Here is a 23198-nt window from a genome sequence, read left to right as displayed (position 1 = left end):
TTTCCCATATACTTTCACTGATGCCTGAGGCTCTCATGTCTCGCTTGCAGACATCTCTATATGTTAGTCTTGGGCGGCCCTTGGGTCTGACTCCTTCCACAAGCTCAGCATATAAGATATCTTTCAGGATTCTACCATCTGGCATGCGGGTGACATGTCCGAGCCAGCGTAATCTTCTTTGTGTCAGGAGAGCATACATGCTGTTCATATTGGCCAATCTCAAAACTTCCTGATTGAAGACATGGTCCCTCCAAGAGATGCCCATTATGCGTGTACTGTACCTACCCATAAACATTCACAAAAGCATAACTACAGATAGATATAAAAATAATCATAATTCTTTACACTTATTAACTGACTGTAATATTGTTTCATTATTAAATTGTTAATAAATCTACAACTTTAAAAAATACTAAAATAGGAAAGAAAGTGAAACTGAAATAATGATAAAATCAAATAGATGTCATTGAAATGACCAATTTAAAAAAAAAAATTAAAAGTGAAATTTCTTTACCCTGGCGATTTAGTCAATTTTGAGAGAATGAATGAAGATTTCAAATATTTATACATATAATACATCCAACTGACAAAGCTTATTGCGGGACTTAAAATCTTAAAATGATGCATTTTGAAATCTTAGGATGTACTGCCACAACATAAATAATAATTTTTCATTAAATATTTTTTTTTATTAGATGAGGACAGACTAAATAATCTGGATGATGAACGCCCTGACCTTATTGCACATAGTGATGACTTTAATTCTCTATGGAACACCCGACCCCGTCTCATTCGTCAGATGTCAGAGGAGCGACTTGCTTTCCAGTGGACCAATGGAAAACCAGGAAACATGAACTGCCCAACATGGAGAAATATCACCAAGAAAACATTTGGAGTCTATGGCATGACAAAACTTGGCTTCAGTGTAGTCAAGCTCCTTAGGAGTGTTGGTGTTGACCATGTGATTATTGCTGATAAGGACTTTGAACTGGACAACAAGTCTTTAAACATTGATGTCCCAGAATGCCAGATTGTATCTTTTGAAGATCTCCTAAAAGAATCAGATATTATTTGTGTCTGTGGTTCTGCTGGGGAACAGTCCAAAAACATATTTTGTAGAGAGTCTTTTGAGAAAATGAAAAACCAAGCCATACTAATCACTTCGCAGAGTGATGAGAAGGCACTAGATTATGTTGATTTGTATGGAGCACTGAGGGATGGCCTGATCAAAGCCGCTGGGCTTAATGACTGTAATCAAGAGCCTGTTCCATTCAAAACGCCACTTCTGGGGTTGAAGAACTGCATTTTCTTACCACAAACAGAAGAGAGTGTCTATGACATGAGACACAAGATTTCTGTTCTTATTGCTAAGAATCTCGTAGATGCACTTAAAAAACGTGGGTAAAATTATACCAGAAGCTGGGTTAGAGAATGTCCATACTAATTTTCTTCCTCTGTTAGTTTGAGATAGAAGGTACTGTGTAGTACACTATGTGTATGATATTGAAGATGTGTCGGTACATAAATTGGATACAGTGTACAGCACTCAGTGAAGGAAAAAAAACAAATCTTTTTCTCAAATGCTTTTGAATGTAAATTTTTTTGAAAAGTTGGTTATGGAAAAGTTAATATTGAATTGAGCTGTCATATTCTAATGTTTTTTTCTTCCAACAATTATTATGAATGGTTATTATGTTATTGTTTTCACAATACAAATCACTGTATTCAGTCTGCTTGTAAGACTAAACAAATTTAAAAAAAAACAGTAATATCAGCTTCATCTTTCTAATTGCTGCTGCATGTAAACATCTTATATTTGTTTTCTCATATAGAAGTAAACTTTGTTTTTACATAAATGAAATTGTACTTTCTATATTTCAACAGTACTTCTAATTTACCATGAAATTGTACTTTAATTATTCAACCCTACTTACCATCTAATTTACCATCAAATTGTACTTTAATTATTCAACCGTACTTCTAATTTACCAAGAAATAAATTTCAAAAAATACATTTTGTCTTACCTAATTATTTATAAAAGTCACATTATTTGTAGGAATTTCTTTTCACTTCAAGGTGGAAGTGACGGATCAGTAACATTTACCAGGCAAGAAATACTTTGCCACCATTCTTCTGTAAACATATTTCTGTGATGATTATGTACCTTTTAAAATCGTACCAGCAATCAATTATAGTATGTACTGTGCTAGCATAAAGTAGATTAACTTTTAACTCATTGTATAGATTTATATATAGAACTAATTGTGTGTATACATCAATGTTTTTTAAGAATTTTTTTTAGAAAATTGTTTTGGATATATAATAATTAACATAGTAAATTTGTATCTATTTGGGATACCCTCAGGATGTAATTATCTTCTCTTAAGAAGGAACTTTTGTAATTTATAAGATAAGATAGTACATTGCTTAAAAAAATATGGGAATTAAAAGTGACATATAGTTGTTATTGAAATAATAATTTTTTTTAAAAACTTCAGTGTTATTTTGTGAATGTTTTGATAGGTCTGTGTGACTTAAGCTTCAATAAATTTATTAAGATGGTCAACAAGATCATGAGTGGTGCTATAACAGTCCAACGGACTATGGGATAAAAAGTAAGTCAAGTTCCCCTTTCAGACCATGTGGTCTATAGAGCAGATGATGTTAAGGTCATCTGTTTGTTTGGCAAATGGTTGATGAGCAGGGTGTCATGTGGTCAGCACAACGACCAACCTCCTTTCATCCCCAATTAAAGTCAGGTACCCGTCAGAGTTGGGTGGACTCCCGGGTGCCCTAAAAATCCTGAAGTTCAAAATCCCAGTCTTCACCATGATTCAAACGCAGGACCCTAGTTTCAGAAGCCAAGCACTTACCCTCTCTGCCGCCACACATTCGAATATGGGATAGGTGAAGGTGAAATTTATTAATTATTTATCTAATTCTGTGACAAGCTTGTAACTTTTGCCTACACCAAATATAATACTGACCCACTTATGGTCCAAATCTGCAAACTGGTTTACTTATCACCCAAAATAATGTACAATAGTTAAATCTCAAATGTGCAAATGTTTTGTATTTATGCTGTCAATTTGTTTGATACATGAATTCTTTGTATGTTGGTTCAAGATTCATGTACCCCACTAATTAACTAGTCTGTTTCAAGTGATCTCACTCATTGATATTGATAATTCTAGCGATTTCATCATTCGGCTTACTCTTTTGACATTGCACTTTCTCCAATAATATTTTAAAAAATAGTTTTTTAAACAAGGTTTTAACACAATATAGATCTAATCATTTCAATTTATTAAAAATGACTAACAAATGTAAAACAAAAGTAAGTAAATTATAAATGTTCTCAACCAGTATCACTACAATATGACTTGGAAAAATATCACAGTAGCTTAGATTTCATCCTGTAGTGTTATTGATATTGTCATAGATCAAGTACTAATTTGTATGTCTTACTTAGACAAAAGTTAGACCTTTGTTGTATTGTGTGTGTGCCTTTTATGTTAACTAAATATAAATAAAACAAAAAGTTTAAGATAAAAAAAATACCACAGTTTGTTTTGTTGTTTTTCTTTTTAACATTTTTGTCGCACACAATGTTATTTTGCTATTCTTTTATAATTTATATTGGCTCCCTTGTGATATTTATTTAATTTGGAAATATGTATAATTCTAATATTAAAGTTAAGTTTAAAAAAACAAGCAAAATAAAAAAAAAATACTTTAAAAAAAAAAAAACTTATATTAAGTGTAATTGTATCAATTTGTTTGGATCAGAGATGTAATTAAATTTGTAATAGATCTAGACTAACAATAAAAATGTGTAATAAAATATTATTTTTACCATTGTACAACTTGAACACGAAATTGAGGGCTCTAGACAATACACTAACCACTGTTCCAGTGAAGTGCTTTTGAAAAAATAAGGTTTTTAAGCTATCTGTTGTTAGTTTCAAAACTTTAAGGCAGGACCTGATTCTCTACACAAAATAGAAAAGGGGCTAATTCAACTTATGCCACCATATCAGTCAAGTAGGCCTACAATTTCTTTCCCTTGTTCGATAGCAAACAAAATAGTTAATTAACTAATTTCTTTCTTTTTTTTTAAATTCTTGTTTAGTCGAGTACAAGAAATAATTGTGTCCATTTTCAACTTGATCCGAGATTGGGTGTGAAAGAAATAACGTGAAAAAACTTTTTACTAAATAGAGTGAGTTGATAATAAACTTTGTAAATAAACTAAAACTCGATGCAAAGAGAGCCATATCTTTTGATTTGAAACTTAGAGAAAAAAAAAAACACTTGATAGAAAGCTTGCAACTGTTTGGTAACTTTATGCATGAGCTACCAAGAAATCTTGCCCTTTAAAGTAAGCTAAATGGCGGATACAAATTAGAGAGCCAACAGAAATGTATAAAAATTAAGCAAGATTACAGGAAATCTTATCTTTTAACAACTATTCGTTCAAAAGTAGATGATTAAGTCCTGCGCAAATATGTGCACCAAACATAGGCCTAATCAGGTATAAATCTAGTTGTACATATTAATTAGAGACATCAACTCTATTAAACCATTTGTTTTCCTGGCTGATTCAGGCAACCCATTTCTGCACCAATGGCACTCTGAAACAAAAAGCACTATCACATTGAATATGAAAATGTGCATATATCGTCTTTGTCTTTCTGTGCACTTTAATAGGTTAAGTCGTTAAGTTTAAATATTATTGCTACTTTAGTTTTATTCTTCATTTCTGGAGTGTCTCGTTACTTGAGTGATTTTACAAAAGGTGTCAAAAGTAAATGATAATTTGTTATAAAACTCACTGCTCTCTTTTTTTTTTCTCTAGTTTCTTTGTTTTCTTGAGTTGGGGGTCCCTAACAAAGCACGCATATTTTAAAATTTGCCTAACAAATGTTAAATAGCATTTAACATTTATGTTGTTATTTGATTTGAAAAAACTCCTTTCAAAAGACCCTAATTTCTTTTTGATATCTTGATATTTTTGTCAATATGTGGATTTCTTAATAACTCTTTATTCTAACACCTAGGTCTAGGTATTTTTAGTTTTTAGCCTGAAGTAAAATAGTTGCAATAGTTAAACTGATGAACTAAACAAACAGTTCAATATATAACTGATCAACACAGTCATGATCAAAGGCCTACAACTTGTTTTAAAGATTGTGATGAATGATGATAAAATTCAATGAGGACTATTAGATAACAAAGACGTTAAAATACAATATTATGCACATTCGTAATTCGTTAGCGTAAACTAGCTTACATAAGCTCTGTCGGAGGCCCGGTTGAACACCCAGAACCCAAACATCATATATCTCAACACCCAACAGAAATGCTATCATATTCTCCCATAGACAAAATCAGTGATATTAGGAGGAGCTAAAACCTTTTTGGCGGGCACTAATATCTTGATATATAAATTTAAAAAAAAAAAAGGATATCGTCCATAAATTGTTTCTTTCATTGTATCACGTGACCAGAGGTTATCTGTTGAAAATGCAAAAATCGGCTTCCTAACCGAAAGGTCGAGTTCAAAACTCGATGAAGGCTACGATTTTGAATTTCGAGATTTTTAGAAAGTCCCTTAGTGACCTAACTCAGTAAGTTGGTTTGTGCTTGTAAAATGACACTCTCATTAACCGTGGGCCACAGAAGCAAATGACCTTTACATCATCTGACCTATAGATCGCAACATCTGAAAGGGGAACTTTATAATTTAAGGGACAATCGAGAAAATATACAACTGATGTATCAAAACAATTTTAATGTAAAGATCTTTGTTCACAATATAGCCTCGTTAAACTGTTGTCGATTGAAAAAAAAAGAGATTTTTGTTGAAAAGGTGATTAACCGTATAATAGCGGTAAAACATTTAAATAGTATAATAGAGAAACGTTCCAAGCATATTATAGCTGTAAAATAATCAAACTATTTAATAGCGGTAAATTATCAAAACTATTTAATAGAAGTAAAACATTCAAACTATTTAATAGCGGTGAGAAAATCAAACCATATGATAGCCTTAAAAAAAAATTGGAATCTTATTATAGCATATAATTCAAGCCATATAACCATATAATAGCGATGAAAAAGTTAAATCATATATAATAGCAGTGTAACATTCACACCATATAATAACGGTGATAAATTTAAACTTTTAGATAGCGGTAAAATATTATACAATTAAATAGCGTAAAAAATTTAAATAGCAGTGAAACAGCCAAACTATTTAATAGCGGTAGGACATCATCTTTTTTGAAGTAACGTCTATATTTCATAAGATAAGCTATCAACAAACTCGAGAGATGCCATTCTGTCTCTTTTCCTTGAATACGTACGCCCGTCCTTTCTTAAATGTTGATTTACCATCGCTTTCTCTGTCTGCCTCTTCTTCTTGTTCCTGCGCATGGTACTGTTCCCTAAAGGAAGGTCCTTGCGAGCCCTGAGGACTTTGTGATATGGTCATTAAATTTTAATTCGCGTTTTTTTTTTGACAGTAAACATCAGATCATCCTGAAACCCAATTGGCAATTGTCATTGTGGCCCAGCTTCAAATTTGTGATGCGGTCTTTGTAGGTAACACCTAGTATCCTTAGTTTATAGGCTACATCATCTTCCATTGCCCGCATTCTCCTCTAATTATTTAGTTAGCATCTAAGAGTCGCGAGCATACAAGAATGTGGCCATGACCAAGGAGGGCATCAGTCTGATTTTAGTGCCGATGGCATATATGCGTCCAGTCCAGTCTAGATAATATATATATATAGGTCTGTGTTTTAGCTATATAACTATTTTTTTTAGTTCTGAGAGATAAGAGTTCCTCATTGTTTTTGTCCGTGCCCTGAATGTGTATTAGTTCATCGTTCCGGCGCTTTCGTCCTTCACATTGGTCATGTGAAGGTTGCCGACTGTTGTTCAACAAACCAGGAAACTCGATCTAGACCTAGATAGTTAGCTAGTTCTAGTCGAGATTTTTTTTTAATTGATAAATTAGATATCTAATAAAGATCTATATCTGCCGGAAGGTAAAGGTGAGTTGACCTATTATTGCTATTAATAACTTAATTATGATTAAATTAATAAGTGTCAAATGATAATCTAATCTAGAGCCTAACTAACTAATGAATAAATTATCTTTACCTTTATTATTTATATTCTTTATTCTGAATCTGAGATTCCAATATGAATAATAATATACTTTATACTGATGAATAATATTAATACTTGTTTTTTTATACTCGCATGAAAAAACGTAATTTTTATTTTAAATAAACAACATCTAATCATACTTAGAGCCTTAGAGTTAGAGTTAGATCCCTAGTCTATAATTAGTATAATAGGTCTATAGACCATAGAGGTAAGCAAAGAAAAAAGTCACTAGTGAATCACTAGTCCTAAACATCATCCTTTTACTCTATATACGCTTCAAGTAGTAACGATAGTTGGGTGAAATCAGGGCGTCCTAAAAATGACATATATTCAAAATCCCAGTCTTCAAACTCAAGACCTCTTGAGCCTCTTGGCAGTCTTGGCTCAGGAACAAGTACTTTACCACCATTACTTATACATAATTAGTCAAATTACTTATTAAATCTTTTTTTTTTTTCCAAATTTCAGAAAATGTCTCGGCCTAAAGTATTTGTCACAAGAAAGGTCCACCAAGAAGCAATAGACCTTCTTAAGGAACACTGTGATGTGGACATGTGGGACAGTGATGAGGCCATACCCAAAAATGAGCTGCTTAAAAAAGTCAAAGGAGCTGCAGCAATTTTCTGTACAATAAGTGATGTCATTGATGCAGACGTTCTGGATGCTGCAGGTGAGTAACAGTTGTAGGGATTAGGGAAAATTAAGTAAATTTAATTTCTCGGTGGGGAAGGTAGTGGCTATAGTAGGGTTAATCCATCACCTTGATCAGGGTTTAGTAGCTAATTATGTGTTCAAAATATTAAATGAAGCAGTAGCTAGTATTATTTAAGACTTAAACTCTATGGGGTAGAGGATATATGTTCTCCCAACAGAGGAAAATCTTAGACAAGCATTAAGACTTGTATGACCTTTAGAACTCACTAACATAATAAAATTTCAAAGGAAAAAAAATCTCAGCCTTCACCTATGCTTGGTCTTTACCACTTCACATAGCAACATGGAGTGGTCTGAAGAAAAAACAAATGTGAATTTATCTGTATTAATACTTTTAAAGGTCAAAAGTCAGTTTTAGTCATTAGGTTATTAATAGTAACACTCACAGTTTAGTGAACTAAGCTCAGAATTGTTTTAGCCTCATATGAATCTTTTTCTTTATTTACATTTCAGGACCTCAGTTAAAAACAGTTGCTACCATGTCAGTTGGGACTCATCATATTTCTATCTATGAATGTAAAAATCGAGATATTTATGTGGCCAGCACACCTGATGTAGCGTCTGATAGTGCTGCTGAGTTTACTGTAACATTACTTCTGATGGCAGCCAGAAGGTGCCTTGAAGGTAAAAATATGTGACTGGAATGACAGTTTAAATTTTTGAGTCAATGATCTTAAAATAGATATCTTAAAAACAAAGAAATCCTTGACAAGATTTCATGATAGTCTAAAGAGTATGTAACATGTTTTGCTTGTTTGTTAAAAAAATTACTTTTGAGAAAATTATGAGCCGTTTATAAAATTTAAATGAACAATCTCCTACATTCAGCATAGAAGTCTGACATTAATGTTATATACAATTTGAGCAGTAGAATTGAAAAAAAGAAGTTTAAATCTATATCTACTATATATTTATCAAATAACACTGGCTCACTTATTTTTAATATGTCATTTCCGCTCACTTTTAGACGCAGTCTAAATAAAAAAAAAAACTAATCCTAATATCATTAAAAAGATAGGCCTAGATTAGTTTTCTTATGATTAAAGGATGTCGATAGCAAGTTTAAAATTGAAAAAGTGTGTGATGATCAATGGAGGAACCCTTTAGATGCTGACTAAATACAAAAAAAAACAACTATTCTTACTCATAGCATTAAAAAGATAAATCTAGATCTATTGTCATTTTGCTACATTCAAAAGGTTATTGATATTCCATTTTATTTAGAGAACAAAATACCAAAATAAATGTAGAAAGGGGAGCGAGAATGTGGCATTAATTGGGGCTTTTGGAAAATGTATTTTTTCTCTAGGCCTGAAACTGATGGTAAAAAAAAAAAGAAAAACTAAACAAAATGGGGGCGATGTTCACAGTCAAAATATAATATAGATTGAATTGAAAAGACTTTTTGTTGTTGGTGGGGTGGGGAACCGGATAAGTAAAAGTAATAATAGAATTAAAGGACCCAAAATATCAGTGCTTGTATATGTCAGGGGCGTAGTATGAAGCAGGTCTTTCCAAATCTAGTCAAAAGTCTATGTCAAATAAATTATGATAATTATGATGCGCAGGTTCTGGGGGTTCCAGAGAGAAGGAAAGATAGAGAAAGCTGTGAAATTTTATTGTAACTGTAATTCTTGAAAAAAAAAAGTATGTTAGGTTGATCGTTAAAATGTGGCCCATTTATTAATATTCATAAGACTTAAAAGTCTCTCTCCTTTTCATTTAATGATTAAACCCAGATTCAAATTGACAGACTAATGATTTACTGAAATATTTGCATTTTTCAGCAAATAAATGTAGGAAGAAAGTAATTAAACCAAAGCTATTGTTGGAGCATATTCTTTACTAAGAAGCAAATATAATGTTATGACAAAGTCTCTACTAAGTTTTTCACACTTTAGTCTGCCTGCTACCTATTTTCTTTAGTCTGACTGGATGGTGGGTTCAAATCTTATTTAAAAATAACTTTAAAATATCTGTACTGTAATTAACATTTTTTTTATATATATAAATTTGTTAAACTACCTAAACTTCCACAACTCTAGCGAAAAAAAAATTTTTTTTTTTAATCTCTTTTAAGTGGGGAAAAGGTCATGGTCACATGCTATTTGAGAAGAGCCCAAAGTTAAGAAAGGTCAAGGTCAATAATTCACACTTATCTGGTTCTGCTGTTTGCATAGCCATTTTTCTTCTAGGTTTTATTACTCTGCCTCCAGTTAAAGCAAACATTTTCTTACTGACTGGGGTGAGGGGTGGAGTGCATTGTTTCTGTGGAGTTTATTAGAGAAATGGTGATAAAATTGTATTTACAATTAACTTCTAGGTAGAGCTTAGTGTAGCTAAATAGAATTATGTAGTATAGAATCCATAAAAATCTTTCATAAATATTTAACTATGACCTGGACTCCAGTCTTCTAAAGAGTTTCAAAATATTTATTGACAATATAATGAAAGTATTTTAGAGATTGTTTTTTTGTTTTTCTTTTTAGGTGTTGAGGCTGTGGAGAAAGGTGAGTGGGGACCTTGGAAACCAATGTGGATTTGTGGGACTGAGATTGTGAATCGTACTTTAGGAATCCTCGGGTTTGGACGTGTCGGTTTTGGTGTTGCTCGCCGCCTGAAACCTTTTGGTGTGAAGCGAATCCTGTATCATGACATGATAAAAGCTTCGTTTGGTGATGACCTCAATGCGGAGTTTGTAGATCAGGATACTCTCTTCAGAGAGTCAGATTTCCTTGTCATCTCTTGCGCATTGACTGGGCTTACTCGTAAAATGATTAATAAAAATGTCTTCAACAAAATGAAACCCACTGCAATTTTAGTTAATACTTCCCGTGGTCCTGTGGTGGATACTGATGATTTAGTAGAGGCTCTCCAAACTGGCAAGATTGCAGCGGCTGCTCTGGACGTAACAGATCCTGAGCCCTTGCCAGTTGACCATCCTTTAGTCAGCATGCCAAATTGTGTCATAACTCCACACTTGGCGACAAACTCCCACAAGGCTAGATTTGATATGGCCATGAACACATCCAAAAATATTTTGGCTGTGTTGTTCAGAGTATGAGCTTATGAGGAAAACATACAAATGTTTGAAATATAAGCACAATTCCCCAGGATATGTTTAAGAATTGGATGAACTGTTTAGCTGCGACATAAAGTATGTTTGACAAGTACAGCCTGAACTTGCTAAATCAAAGCTATCAAAGAGTGAAAAATGTTGGGATACAAATCAGCAAGTTAAGACTGTAATTGTTGAAGCCATTTTTTATGTGATCCAAATTATTTATTTGTTTTGGCTTCTTTATGTATGTTTGTTTTTTTCTTTGTTCAATACTGATCTATAATTCGATGCTGTGAAGATACTTAGTCATTTGATAATAAACCTTATGTTCTTGTAGATCTGTTGCTTTGATTTGTCCAAACTTAGAAATGATTGTTTGTTTGTCAGTAAACGTAAGTTATGAACTTTGACCTCGTCCTGGCTAAACGAGGTGAGGAAACATGTTCTATTATCTCTATGGCCTCCTTCAGTCGCAAAGCAACTATGGGATAATCTCATGGAAATGAGATGAATGCCTGGGCATTAGCTGTGGTCTGAACAATGTCGCCCACACATCATTTCCTCCTCTCCAGGGAATCCCGGCTGAAGGGGATATCAACCATACATTTGAGAAACAGTTTTGGACATAAGATGTAATTATAATTATGTTTAGTTCTGATGCTCTGTTGTCTGAACAATGCACATACTCGTATTCATCATATAGTTGCTTCGGGAAAGATTAATGAGCCAACACTATTTCTAATAAACCAACTTCTAGTTTAACTTGGTCTTGTTAGAAAGAATTATAAATTATAGAGAATAGACACTTAACCTTAATCAAATATGTACGCGTCTTGTCTGTATAGGAATGAAAAACTACCGGTATCCCAAACGTTGAAAATGTTCCCTCGCACGGTGTATTAGCCTCACTTTGGAGCAAATTCTTTGCTTCCATTTTCACGACCTATGAAGGTGTCGATTGCCTGAGACCACGGTTTGACATTGTTAAACCTAGGAGAACGCTAGGCTTCCTTAGCAAAAAGGAGATTTTTGTCTTTAATTCTAGTGTAGTTGTTGAGAAAATATGTTTATTCTTGTAGAATTTGTAGATTTAGTCTATAAATACAATTTTAGGAACTCGCATAGGAGTTCTGTAGGATTGGAGGCAATGGCGTAGCTATAGTGGGGTGATGGGGGGATCTCCAAATGAGTGTTCGAATTTTTTTTTACATTAAATACTATGCCATTATCTCATGTCATGATGTCGCATGTCAAAATGCAGGGGCCCCTAAAGAGGTCAACCCCTCCCCCTGGCCCCAAAATGATGGCTACGCCACTGTAGGGTCGATAATGACCACACAAAAAAGACGACTAAAGGAGCACGGATTGATCAATGATCTAGGCCATTAAAAACAAATATTGATAGACTTGATGGAAAGATGACATGGACGAATTGCTACTTTGTGTTTTAAATTTAATTCGCGTATTACGGACACAGACCCAGAGCAGCATTGACCACGCTCAGCGCCATCTTCAGCCTTGTCTGATAAGTGGCGGACCCCATGTGAGGTGTGACGATGCAGTTTGGGAGCTTGAGGAGTGGGTGATCGGTAGGCAGCGGCTGGGGATGGGTAACGTCCAGCCCTGCTCCTGCAATTTGTTTACTTTCCAACGCCGCCACAAGGTCATCGTGATTGACAAGGGCGCCTCTCGAAGTGTTGACAAAGATACATTCTGATTTGCACATGTTGAATTTCTGAGAACAGTTAAATGTGTATGTACTTCTTGTCTTTAGACATTGGCATAATTAATGGCATTGTTAAAACTAAGTAGGCATATCTTCGTTTAACTATACAATGCTTTCAAAGAACAAAAAAACAATAATCACTTATGTTCCTACTACGGATGAAAAGGAAAGGGAGAGAATAAAATTAAAAAAAAATAGGAAGACCAATAATCACAGAATTAATACCCGGTATTTGGAATGTACATTCTGTTAAGTCGAAGTAGACATATTGTAATTTATTTATACTCAACTTTTAAAGCTGCAATGGAGCTGAATAATGAACAAGCAAAATATTTTTTAAAACTCATTTTTTTAAAGGCCTACTAATTGGTTAATTTTTTTTTATTGATTCATTTTTTGTTAGGTACCATAAATAATTTTTTTTAAGTTTCAACTTGATACGACAATGGGTGTGGGAGAAATGACGTATACAAACTTTTTACCAGACAGACGGACAGATTGACTTGATATAAGCCTTTAAAAAAAATAACATGCATCATAACTTGATCACGGTATTGGTAGCCAGTGGTAGGCCTACTAGAGCAATTACATTTGAAGCAGACGTGAAGAATCTCAGCACAAAGAGGCATTTTGTTTTTCTTGATTTCAAATATATTTCCATAGGAAACATCCAACTACGAGTTTATAGGAAATGAGATTGTGCGCGAAGGGGGAGACGATTATTATTTCTTGTTTATTGTTCTAGATATTTCCAGAAAAACTCGTATCTCAAACCAAGAAATTCTGAAACGCCCATTCATTGCGTCTATGCACTTCTGACATTGAGTGCGGACTCTTGGAAGATTTTTGGCACTATTGACTTATAAAAACAAACTTCTGTCAGGGAGAGAGCCAAGCAGGTATAAGCCTAAATGTGTACATCCTTATTATGCTACCAACGGCTCGTATCCCAAGACGCTTTCTTCTTCCTCGTCTTTCTGGCATCAAGATATGCAATGGCTAGCTTCATTTTCTTCTTAACCTAAAAGTTGTTGTTTTGTTTTTTTACCTCTGCGTTAACGATTCCCTTTGTCTCAGAACTCAATGCAAGTGTGCACACAATTAAATCAGAGAGGGAGAAGACATCTTCCAGACTGACTTGCTCTGCGTTCACATCTTTGGCTAGGGGGTGTGTCACTTTGTCACTGGATGAATCAAAGGAAAGAATTTGTTGTCGTAAGGACATTGGTCTGAACATGTTTATATCATTACCACCTCCAACAAAAAAAAATAATGCTAAACCAAACGAATCGCACTTACTAGTAAATAATCCTGGACAAATCAAACGGTTGCATGCGCGAGGCCACTTCCCATCCTACAGGGCCGAATCCTAAAAAGCCCAGTACACGATTGGTCATGGCATAGCCATAGAGTGGCAGGTCCCACTGTCCACGATGTGCTGCTTCGCAACCTATGTAATAAACAAACAAACGAAGATGTCGGACGTCTGATAACGATAACAAGGTCAATATATGAAATAACAATTAACAGTTAACGAGCAGGGTGTCATGTAGCCAGCACAACGACCAACCGCCGTTACTTTCCCCAACGAAAGTCAGGTCCATTGGAGTTGGGTGGACTCAGAGGTGCCATAAAAATCCCAGTCTTCACCGAGATTCAAACCCAAGACTCAGGTTCGGAAGCCAAGCGCCATACACACTGACACTGCAGTCCCAAGATGAATTCAAGGAGAAACGTAAAGATTAATTCGTAAAACAAAAACTAAAGATCAATCCATTAACTCTTTCTCTCCGTAATTATTTACCACATTCTGGTGGAATCAACGTTGGTATCGTCAGTTAGGAGAGAAAGAGTTAAAGGATTTTGGCGATGAGTAATTTCGTTGTACCGGTGGCTTACACTGGAAGACGTCAACGCGGTGAAGTGGAGGAGGACGGAGAAGTGGTTGCTTCTGTTCTGAGCTAGAACAAAAAAAAAGGGGGGGGGGGGTAAAAACTCTATGTCCTTAGTCACATGTTTTTTTCCCCCTCACGCTTAACTGACAAAAGTGCAGGGAAATGTGATTAACACGTAGAAAAGGAAGAAAAAAAAAAGAAGCACATATTTATGACGAATTTTATTAAAAAGATTTACTCTTTCTCTCCGTAATTATTTACCACATTCTGATGGAATCAACGTTTGTATCGTCGGTTAGGAGAGAAAGAGTTAAATCTAATGGCGTGTGTCTGTTTTCTTTTCAGCATCGTGTCTTTTTGAACAAAAAGTGTCTCAGAAAAATCGAAACAAATCTTGGAAGACAAGGTCCACCCGCTCCATCAGAACTACGTCAGGTCGTCGCGAAGTGGGCGACTGCTGTCAATCAAAACAAGAACAGAGCGATACAAAAACTCGTTCGTACCTCACTCGGTCAGACTCTATCAACGCCACTCGTTGACCAGGGAACATGAAAAGGACCAAGATGCCTGTGTGTAGTCGCTAAATGAACTTGTGTCTGTTGTATCTATGTGTATGTTTCTGTTGTGTTCTTTATATGAGAAAAGAGTCCTTGTAATCACAACGAATTTCCTTAAGGATCAATAAAGAAGTCTTTGTCTTAAAGGCTAATGTCGTAAGGTGATTAACAAATAAAAATAAAATAAAACAGGTTGACACATTCAGCCAAAAAGAGAGAGAGATGCTACTTCAATAATTGCTATAGGCTTTTGTTAATGTAAGTCTAAGTCTAGTTGCTTGCAGCTCGGCTGGATATTTGATTCTCGAAGTATGTTTCAAATTAAACCCTTTTTTGAATTGATTCGTTAAACTCTATGATTGCACACATGAAAGTAACTAGTTAGTTCTTCAAAAGCACGCCTACTTTTTATATTTATCTACACCTACTGATTGCAGTTCCTAAATGCATTGAATTAGCAAATTTTCAGGCTTAAAAAAAACAACCTACGTGCAACTATAACGAGCAATCTACGTGCAACTATAACACACACACATACAAGAGAGAAAAGTAGGCCTACAAAGTTAAAACCTTTCCTACGTCTAAATGTAAACAACCTGTCACTCTGTCTAGGTAGATTTCATTGCTCCACAGCCACACTAAGAAATTGCTTAACAAGTTGCCCCAATTGAATGGGCAAGCAGTGATAATACGGCTGCTTCTGTATTGAGATACTATAAAATGGATGCGCCTCGAATCTCAGTCCGCGTTCAAATACCGATGTTCCCTTTAACTCTTGCTCTTGGTCGAAAAGAACGCAGCATATTAACTCCGAGCTAAATCTATAATTGGTAATCCAGTGGCGTAGCTAGGGTATTTGATGCCCCGTGAGACCCGCACCACCCGCACATTGCTAGCTACGCCACTGTGGTAATCCCGATATCCACAGGGCATTCTCTTTCAATATATACTCCGGATCGAAGCTTTAGCGTTAAAAGCTAGTGACCCCTCTCCTAGATAAATTAGGCCTACTGTACTATGCTAAGAAGCTGGAGAAGACGCAGGGAGTACAAGTTGTTCTGATAAAAAAAGGCAATGACATCATGTGCTAATAATATGTGGAGACATTAAAAACGCATCTGACCTTCCATTAGCCTCCGCGGTACCATCAGCAAAAGAGCGCATGTCAGTTCAGCAACAGCCTCCACGCAGACTTCGCCAGCACAGTGGACAGAGACAGATCTACGCTCACATGCAGCTACATCCACATTGCTCAAGTCCGAGGCCATGTTGCAGACGAGACGCAGCTGAGGGCCTAAGGGAAAACACAAATCTCAGAGGGCATCTTCAAATTCAGTTTCTCATTCTAGCATAAATACTTAGTATATCTTGATTAGAACTATTTGATACAATCTGTGTTTTGTGAGTTTTTATTGATTGAATTACTTCTAAGACAATCAAAAGATTTTTTTGTTATTGTACAGTCGTTCATTCACCCACATGCCCTACTATTTCTACACATGAACACCGCATGGATGGTTGCCTGGTCGTGCGGTTTGCGCGCTGGACTGTCTTGGATCTATCGATGGTCCAGGGTTCAAACCTTGCCCTCTCCCATCCCCCGCCGTCCTGCGGGAGGTTTGGACTAGGAAGTAAACTATCCTCAACTCTGAAGGAACATCCGAAACACGTAAAACAGTTTACAAACATTGCAGAAACGTATATAGGGCTTAGGCCTACTTAGCTGCTGCCTTGATTGTACAAGGGACGGATAAAAGAAAGAGAACAACAAATATTTCACTCAATAATATACCTACTTCTACAGACTGATTAAATTAGTAACATATATAGGCCTAATATTTGTCTTATATTTTTTTCTTCTTGCATGTTTTAACCCTCGCAGCTATTACTGAGTGAATTACTAATTAAATAGGCCTACAAAACTCAGACCAGCAACTAAATAGAATACAAGACTAATGGCTGGAAACAAAGGTAGGAGACCATTTTTTCGTTTTCAATATAAAAATTGTATGTTTGCGTATGTATTTCACATATGCTAATGGCACTGTTTTCGATTCCGATAATTATGAAGGATTAAGGATGAATACAGTGTTTCACTTCACAAGACTACTCAAACCCAGTTGCAACCTGCATATTTTTCGCATCTAGTTCAGACAAATGCTGGTGTTCGCCGGCGATCTGTTGAAAATGTTCTTTTCGTCTTCTGCGCATGTCTTTAATAAGTGCTTTACTTTTAGTCTCAAATAAGTTACCCGCGGTCTTTGTGAGAGCTCTTCAACTATCTTTTCAGAGGGCATCCGCCGCTAGCTACTTCCTCTGCGCCTGTGTGGGCGAAGTGGCGCCTGCATTGATCTTTATATCGCTTAAGGGGGAGGGGGGCACCTCTGTTAAGCTCCTTTAAGCTCTCCGGTGAAGATCGCCTTTTGGTATGCACAACCCAGCGCAGCTGTCGAATGGTTATTAGTGCTTCTATACTGTCCACACCGGTCTTCAGAAGAACATAGATATTTGTAATGTGGTCTTGCCCATTTCATTGTCAAATAGACCAGCCTTGATATGACAGTTATTCATACTGTCCATTAACAAAAGTTAGACGATAATTTGGTCTTACATTTTTACTACTTAAATACTTAGGGATGGTCTGTTTTCATTGTATTTTGTCCGTCTGAGTCTCTAGTCTCGTAACTGTCTGTAAACTTCAAATAAGTTTACTTTTATCAACCTGCAGCTTCCAGCACTTCCATGTCAATGATGTCAGATGTAGTGCTGACGATAACGGTACATCCTTCAACGCAGCGGATCAACGTTGGCCTGGGAATCTGAGGAGTCAAGCATTACAGGTGTCATTCATTCATTTATATTATCTATACACTTCTACTGCAGCCACGTTACTCAAATAAATAATGCTCATATATAATAAGGAAGATTTCAGAAAATAATAACAACACAGAAATAAATTGTTCCGTTAAACGTCGTAGTCATTCAGCACCACTATGTAAGATTTTTTGTCTCAATAGACATTTCAAAATACATAGTTTCTAAAGCTCGCAGCGCTGCATCCGATTTTGAATAATAGACATACTGATCTGCGTTGATCTATCTTACCAGTATAGATAACTAATAGGTCTACAACTTTAATACGTTTTGGAATTCAAATCAATACCAACAAGGGCGTAGCCAAGGGGGGGGAGGGGGGTTTGGGGTTCAAACCCCCCCCGAAATGAAATCCCCCCCCCCCCGAAGGGGGGAGTCGGAATTTAGTGACTGATTTTTTGCTTTGTTTTTGTTTATTTTAGTTGAGATTTTAATACTAAACCATCACTTGCCCCAGCACAACCATAGGGGTTTTGAGTTTAAAACCCCCTACCAGGGGGTTCGAGTTAAAAAAAACCCTACCAGGGGGGGGTTCGAGTTTAAAACCCCTACCAGAGGGGTTCGAGTTTGAGGATAAAAAATACATCTTCAGTGTAAGAAAAAAAAAGCAAATTACGCACTCAAAATGTTATGAGCGTTGCCAAAAGGGGTTTTGAGTTTAAACCCCCATTCAGAGGGGTTTGATGCTAAAAATGCCTCTTCAATATAAAAAAAAGCAAATTACACACTAAAATTATTTGAGCGTAGCCAATCCAATCGGGGGTTTTGAGTTTAAACCCCTCTTCTACAGAAGGCTTTTTTTTTTAAGTTTAAACCCCCTCCAGATGGTTATGAGTTAAGATCCCCCTAAAGAGCATTTTGAGGTGGAAAACCCCAAACAGATGATTTTGAAGATAAAACTTCTCTTTTCGATATAAAATCTAAAGCAAACTACAGTCACTTAATTCCAAGAGCATATTCAAGAGTGGTTACACATTTTTACCAGTGGCTGGGCTCCATTAATAAACTGCAGTGAATAGTCATCTGCCGAAATTGAAAAACACTAAATGTGGCTCAACAAAGATGGCTAAGACAGATTTTAGGAGTCAGTTATAGAGATCGGGTCTAAATCAAGGAAATCCTATGCCGAACTGGGAGTCGACCTCTTAGTAAGATTGTGCGAGAGCGACGCATGAGGTTTGCTGGACATGTTCTCCGACAAAATAAATTGCGCATAAGAAGAGTTGCAATGATATCCCAGTACAATTTAGCGCCACACTTTCATCGAGGTCTTCAGAGCAGGTGGGAAGAGGCTTCAGACATTGCCAGTGACAGATTTTTTTGGAAACATCTTGCCGCCAAATCCGCAGAACGGCGCGGGAGGGTCTAAGTCAGTAAGAATAGCAGATTAGATTTTTTGAAATAGCTGGATAATATACCCCGCGCTCGGGGAGCTTCCGGCGCTTCCCAGACCCCCTTGCTAGCAAGCACGGGGAGTTTACAATTTTTTCACTAACTCCAGAAAGTACCTATTTTAGAGTAGAAATAATGAAGGGTCAGACGCCACTCATTCATGTGGCTTCAGACATTACCAGTGACAGATTTTTATGGAAACAGCTTGACGTCAAATGCTCCGAACGGCGCGGGAGGATCTAAGTCAGTAAGAATAGCACATTAGGTTTTTGAAATAAAACTTTTTAATAGCAGGAAAATGCAGAGTAGATACCTCAGAATATGCATTTTGTTGGCTTTCAATACCAGAAATAGTGCTTGGCGGCGGGGCTTCGCCCCGCGCTGGGGGAGCTCCAAGCGCTCCCCCAGACCCCCTTGCTAGTAATGGCGGGGAATCTACAATTTTATGGAAACAGCTTAACAGCAAATGCGCCGAACGGCGCGGGAGGGTGTAAATCAGTAAGAATAGCACATTAGGTTTTTGAAATAAAACGTTTTAATAGCAGGAAAATGCAGAGTATATACCTCAGAATATGCATTTTGTTGGCTTTCAATACCAGAAATAGTGCTCGGCGGTGGGGCGAAGCTGGGGGAGCTCCAAGCGCTCCCCCAGACTCCCTTGCTAGTAATGGCGGGGAATCTACAATTTTTCCACTAACTCATGGGAGAATCTATTCTAGGGCACAATTAATGTCTTCCGAAAGAATGAAGGGTCAGAATGTAATAAAGATTATGTACACACACACACATAAATACACATAATTTTTTTCCTCGGGGGGGGGGGGGAGAAAAAATCCCCCCCCCAAACCCCCCCCCCCCGAAAAAAAATCCTGGCTACGCCCATGAATTTATACCAATGAAGCTTTCATCTGGTTGTTGGCTTCTTGTGACGTTTGGAGGTTTTTCCGCATTTTGAAATGGAAGGAATGTTAGTGTTATTTTCTGGTTTTCTGAAAGCTGTTTATGAACCAGTGGTGTAGATAAGGATTTAGAGGCCTGGGTGCTTGACCTCTTGAATGGCCCCTGCATTCTAACATTCAACATAATGACATGAGACAATGGCGTAATATTTAATGCAAAAACAATATGCGGACACATTTGCCCCTCCCCCCTCCTCAAGTCTGGGGGGTCCCTGGGGAATTTTCAAATTTGGTACCCGCCCTCCTCCACCCTAGCTACGCCACTGCTAATAACTATTTAAAATTAAAATTCAGTAAATAAGTTGATAGAGCCGCGTTGGCTGAGTGGTAATGCTCTTGCCTTAAGAACTGGAGGGTTCCGGGTTGGAATCGTGGTGAGGACTGGGATTTTTAATTTCGGTATTTTTTTGGCACCTCTGAGTCTACCCAGCTCTACTTGGTACCTGTCATTAATTGGGGATGTACAGTTATGCTGGCCATTTGACATCCTCCTTGACTGTAGGTCACAGATACAGAGGATCTTTACATTAAGTTGATGAACAGGCCAAGAAAAAAAACTGGAGGTTTGAACCAAGTATAAATCTAGATTCAGTTAAGAAATGTTTACCGGAGAGTCCATAGAACTTGATCAAGATTCTAAATTTATTTCACCAGACTAGAGATCTACTAGAGCGCTACATTAGATTTCTCTAATCTTTAAATTACACAGGTTACTCCAAACCCTGGTACGCCGTTCTGCCTCACCGTGGCACCCGGGTGGAAACGGCTACTTGAGGGGGTAGCTAGGCTGAATGAATGGCGAAACATAACTTCCGAGAGTCCACTCATTGCACGGGCGGGGTTGCAAAAGAGTCCCCACAAACCTGTCACACATCCATTCGCTGTCCCTCTAGGGACCGTTACATAAATGGCGTGTCCCCCACGGTCAGTTTGGTATAACGAAGGAAAATGGCGAGGCTCCCGGTGTCCTCGGCCTTCGGCTATGTGCAGCCAAGCATGCGTCGGGGGCCAAAAGGCATCGGAAATAGCAATGCTTTACATAGGCATTGACTCGGGTCTCTCTCAAACGTAACTGTGGTCTCACAGGTTTTTTTTTTTTTACTATTTGGCCTCCAAACAGGTTTTTTTTTTTTTTTCAAATTTAGAGCTCGAAGAGCCTTCGGCTCAGCTCTTTAGACGATCAAACGGTTACTCCAAAACAGAATTAGATAATTAGATTCTACGTGTGATAATCTATTCTTGTATGTAATAATGAGAGACTTAAATTCTGCTAAGTCATTCTTTTTTTCAGGCTAATTCTGGCAACCCTTTCCATGCATTGATGACACTAAGAGGACAGAAGCACATTTCTTATTTCATACGCTAGAACAAATTCGTACAAGTGTACCCTCATTCTTCCCTAGTGTCATTAGAGAATAGAATGGGTTGCCTGAATCAGTCAAAAAAAAAACAACAACGAATAAGCAGAGTCATTGATTAACATGCATGACTAGATAGATTCTAGTAGATTGACATAAAAAATTCATAGGACGTAATTATCTTATTTATTTTGAAGTAACGTCTGTAATATATAAGATAAGAACACGTAGGCCTATGCTTACTAATTCGGAATTGTGGAATAATAAATGTGCCTATATTTAGATCTACGTAAATATTGCAGGAAACAAAAAGAAAATGGTTACCACTTCTTCTGTGTCCCACAATTCAACATGATACTTCAACTTGAGCTGCCGAATAGCTTCTGGATCAATGAGTCTGGAAACGAAGACTTTGGGTAGCTTGTGTTTTCCAGGTTCGTCGCCACCTCCTTCTATAGGAACTGGGCCTAAAAAACCTTCGTAGTGAGACTTGCTTTGTTCTGTTTTCTTATTGAGACAAATGCAAGAAACCATTTTTTTTAGTGCGTATAGGCCAGTATAGGCTGTGTGAATGTGTGTTTTTGAGCATCAACAATACATTTTTCCAAATATTATTTTGGTGCAGTGATGATTTTGACGTAGTATAAATATGTGTATCGCACCATTTAGTCTGAATACACGTATTTACTCTCAAAACGTTTAGCCTTTTTTTTTCAGTGCTTCTCACGATTCTGGTACATGTTCTTTTCATATTTATTTTTTTTTAAATTTATAGGCATTCAGTGGCGTAGCTATAGGGCCAGGGCTTGGGCTTAATCTCTTTAGGGGCCTTGCATTTTGACATTCAACATTTTGACATGAGATAATGTAAAAATAAATTTCGGACATTCATTTAGTGTGATGTTCAAATCTGGACCTTCCTTACACCACCCTAGCTACATCACTGTAGGTATGGTCTTATGAAGCTATGGGCGCGGCAACACTGATGCATCTTTCTTTGTGCAAAAAATCGTCAGTGTTAGGTCAGCCGATCAATTAAATTGTTGCTGAGAGTATGGAGGCTATCCGCCTCGGTTCCTCATTACAATTCGATGTGAAGGAGGTATTGCAAGTATAGACCGGAGTCACGAGCGCTATGGGGGTTTAGCTGCCGCCCTAACATCACTCTAAGGAATAGAAAAACGCCTATTAGCCTACTGTCCCGACATGACAGATTATTTGCAGACGATTGCATAATATATAGAACAATAAAAACAACACAAGACACAGATATTTTACAAAGAGAATTAGATGAATTACAGAAATGGGAATCAAATTGGAGCATGTCTTTCCACCCAGAAAAATGTCAGTTGTTAAGAGTAACAAAAAAACTAAAACAAATTAATTCCACTTATCTTATTCATGGCAAACCAGTAACACAGACTAAAAACGCAAAATACCTAGGTGTTATAATAAATGAAAAACTGTCATGGAATCCACATA

The 23198-nt window shown here is 36.7% G+C and overlaps 3 protein-coding genes across 8 annotated transcripts in view; 2 read left to right on the top strand and 1 right to left on the bottom strand.

Annotated features, from left to right (window-relative positions):
- LOC106050919 (glyoxylate reductase/hydroxypyruvate reductase-like) overlaps positions 1-3561 on the top strand; it is a 33661-nt gene extending 30100 nt beyond the window's left edge. For all 5 annotated transcript variants that reach the window (XM_056009032.1, XM_056009030.1, XM_056009033.1 and 2 more), the window contains exon 4: positions 696-3561. In XM_056009032.1, coding sequence (XP_055865007.1) covers positions 696-1405 — 710 coding nt within the window. In that variant the 3' untranslated portion in view covers positions 1406-3561. The remainder of the gene's footprint in view (positions 1-695) is intronic.
- A 3336-nt stretch (positions 3562-6897) lies between these two features.
- LOC106050918 (glyoxylate reductase/hydroxypyruvate reductase-like) lies at positions 6898-11291 on the top strand. The gene is made up of 4 exons (XM_013205978.2): positions 6898-7062; positions 7649-7850; positions 8348-8518; positions 10384-11291. Exons 2-4 carry the CDS (start codon positions 7652-7654, stop codon positions 10956-10958), a joined length of 945 nt encoding a protein of 314 aa, XP_013061432.1. The 5' UTR covers positions 6898-7062; positions 7649-7651; the 3' UTR covers positions 10959-11291.
- LOC106050917 (glyoxylate reductase/hydroxypyruvate reductase-like) lies at positions 9956-22328 on the bottom strand. 2 transcript variants are annotated; one of them, XM_056008344.1, is made up of 7 exons: positions 22041-22325; positions 17856-17952; positions 16257-16427; positions 13981-14131; positions 13730-13865; positions 12435-12690; positions 9960-10162 (listed from the first exon to the last, which is right to left on the bottom strand). In XM_056008344.1, exons 1-7 carry the CDS (start codon positions 22248-22250, stop codon positions 10128-10130), a joined length of 1056 nt encoding a protein of 351 aa, XP_055864319.1. In that variant the 5' UTR covers positions 22251-22325; the 3' UTR covers positions 9960-10127. The 2 variants fall into 2 exon arrangements, with proteins under 2 accessions (XP_055864320.1, XP_055864319.1); XM_056008345.1 differs by lacking the exon at positions 16257-16427 and having other exon boundaries at positions 9956-10162; positions 22041-22328.
- Positions 22329-23198: the final 870 nt, after the last annotated feature.

Source organism: Biomphalaria glabrata, chromosome 13 (genome assembly GCF_947242115.1).
Source record: "Biomphalaria glabrata chromosome 13, xgBioGlab47.1, whole genome shotgun sequence".
In the NCBI taxonomy this organism is placed as follows: Eukaryota; Metazoa; Mollusca; class Gastropoda; family Planorbidae; genus Biomphalaria; species Biomphalaria glabrata.
This window is presented reverse-complemented; position numbering and strand designations above follow the sequence as displayed.

Coding starts and splice junctions, on each gene's coding strand:
- LOC106050917 (XM_056008344.1), bottom strand. CDS start 22,250: ATGGTTTCTTGCATTTGTCTCAATAAGAAAACAGAACAAAGCAAGTCT. Junction 13,866..13,980: donor TTGTCCAGGATTATTTACTA/GTAAGTGCGATT, acceptor TGATTCATCCAG/TGACAAAGTGACACACCCCC. Junction 10,163..12,434: donor CGTGGTCAATGCTGCTCTGG/GTCTGTGTCCGT, acceptor TAAACTCCACAG/AAACAATGCACTCCACCCCT.
- LOC106050918 (XM_013205978.2), top strand. CDS start 7,652: ATGTCTCGGCCTAAAGTATTTGTCACAAGAAAGGTCCACCAAGAAGCA. Junction 7,851..8,347: donor AGACGTTCTGGATGCTGCAG/GTGAGTAACAGT, acceptor TTTACATTTCAG/GACCTCAGTTAAAAACAGTT. Junction 8,519..10,383: donor AGCCAGAAGGTGCCTTGAAG/GTAAAAATATGT, acceptor TTTTCTTTTTAG/GTGTTGAGGCTGTGGAGAAA.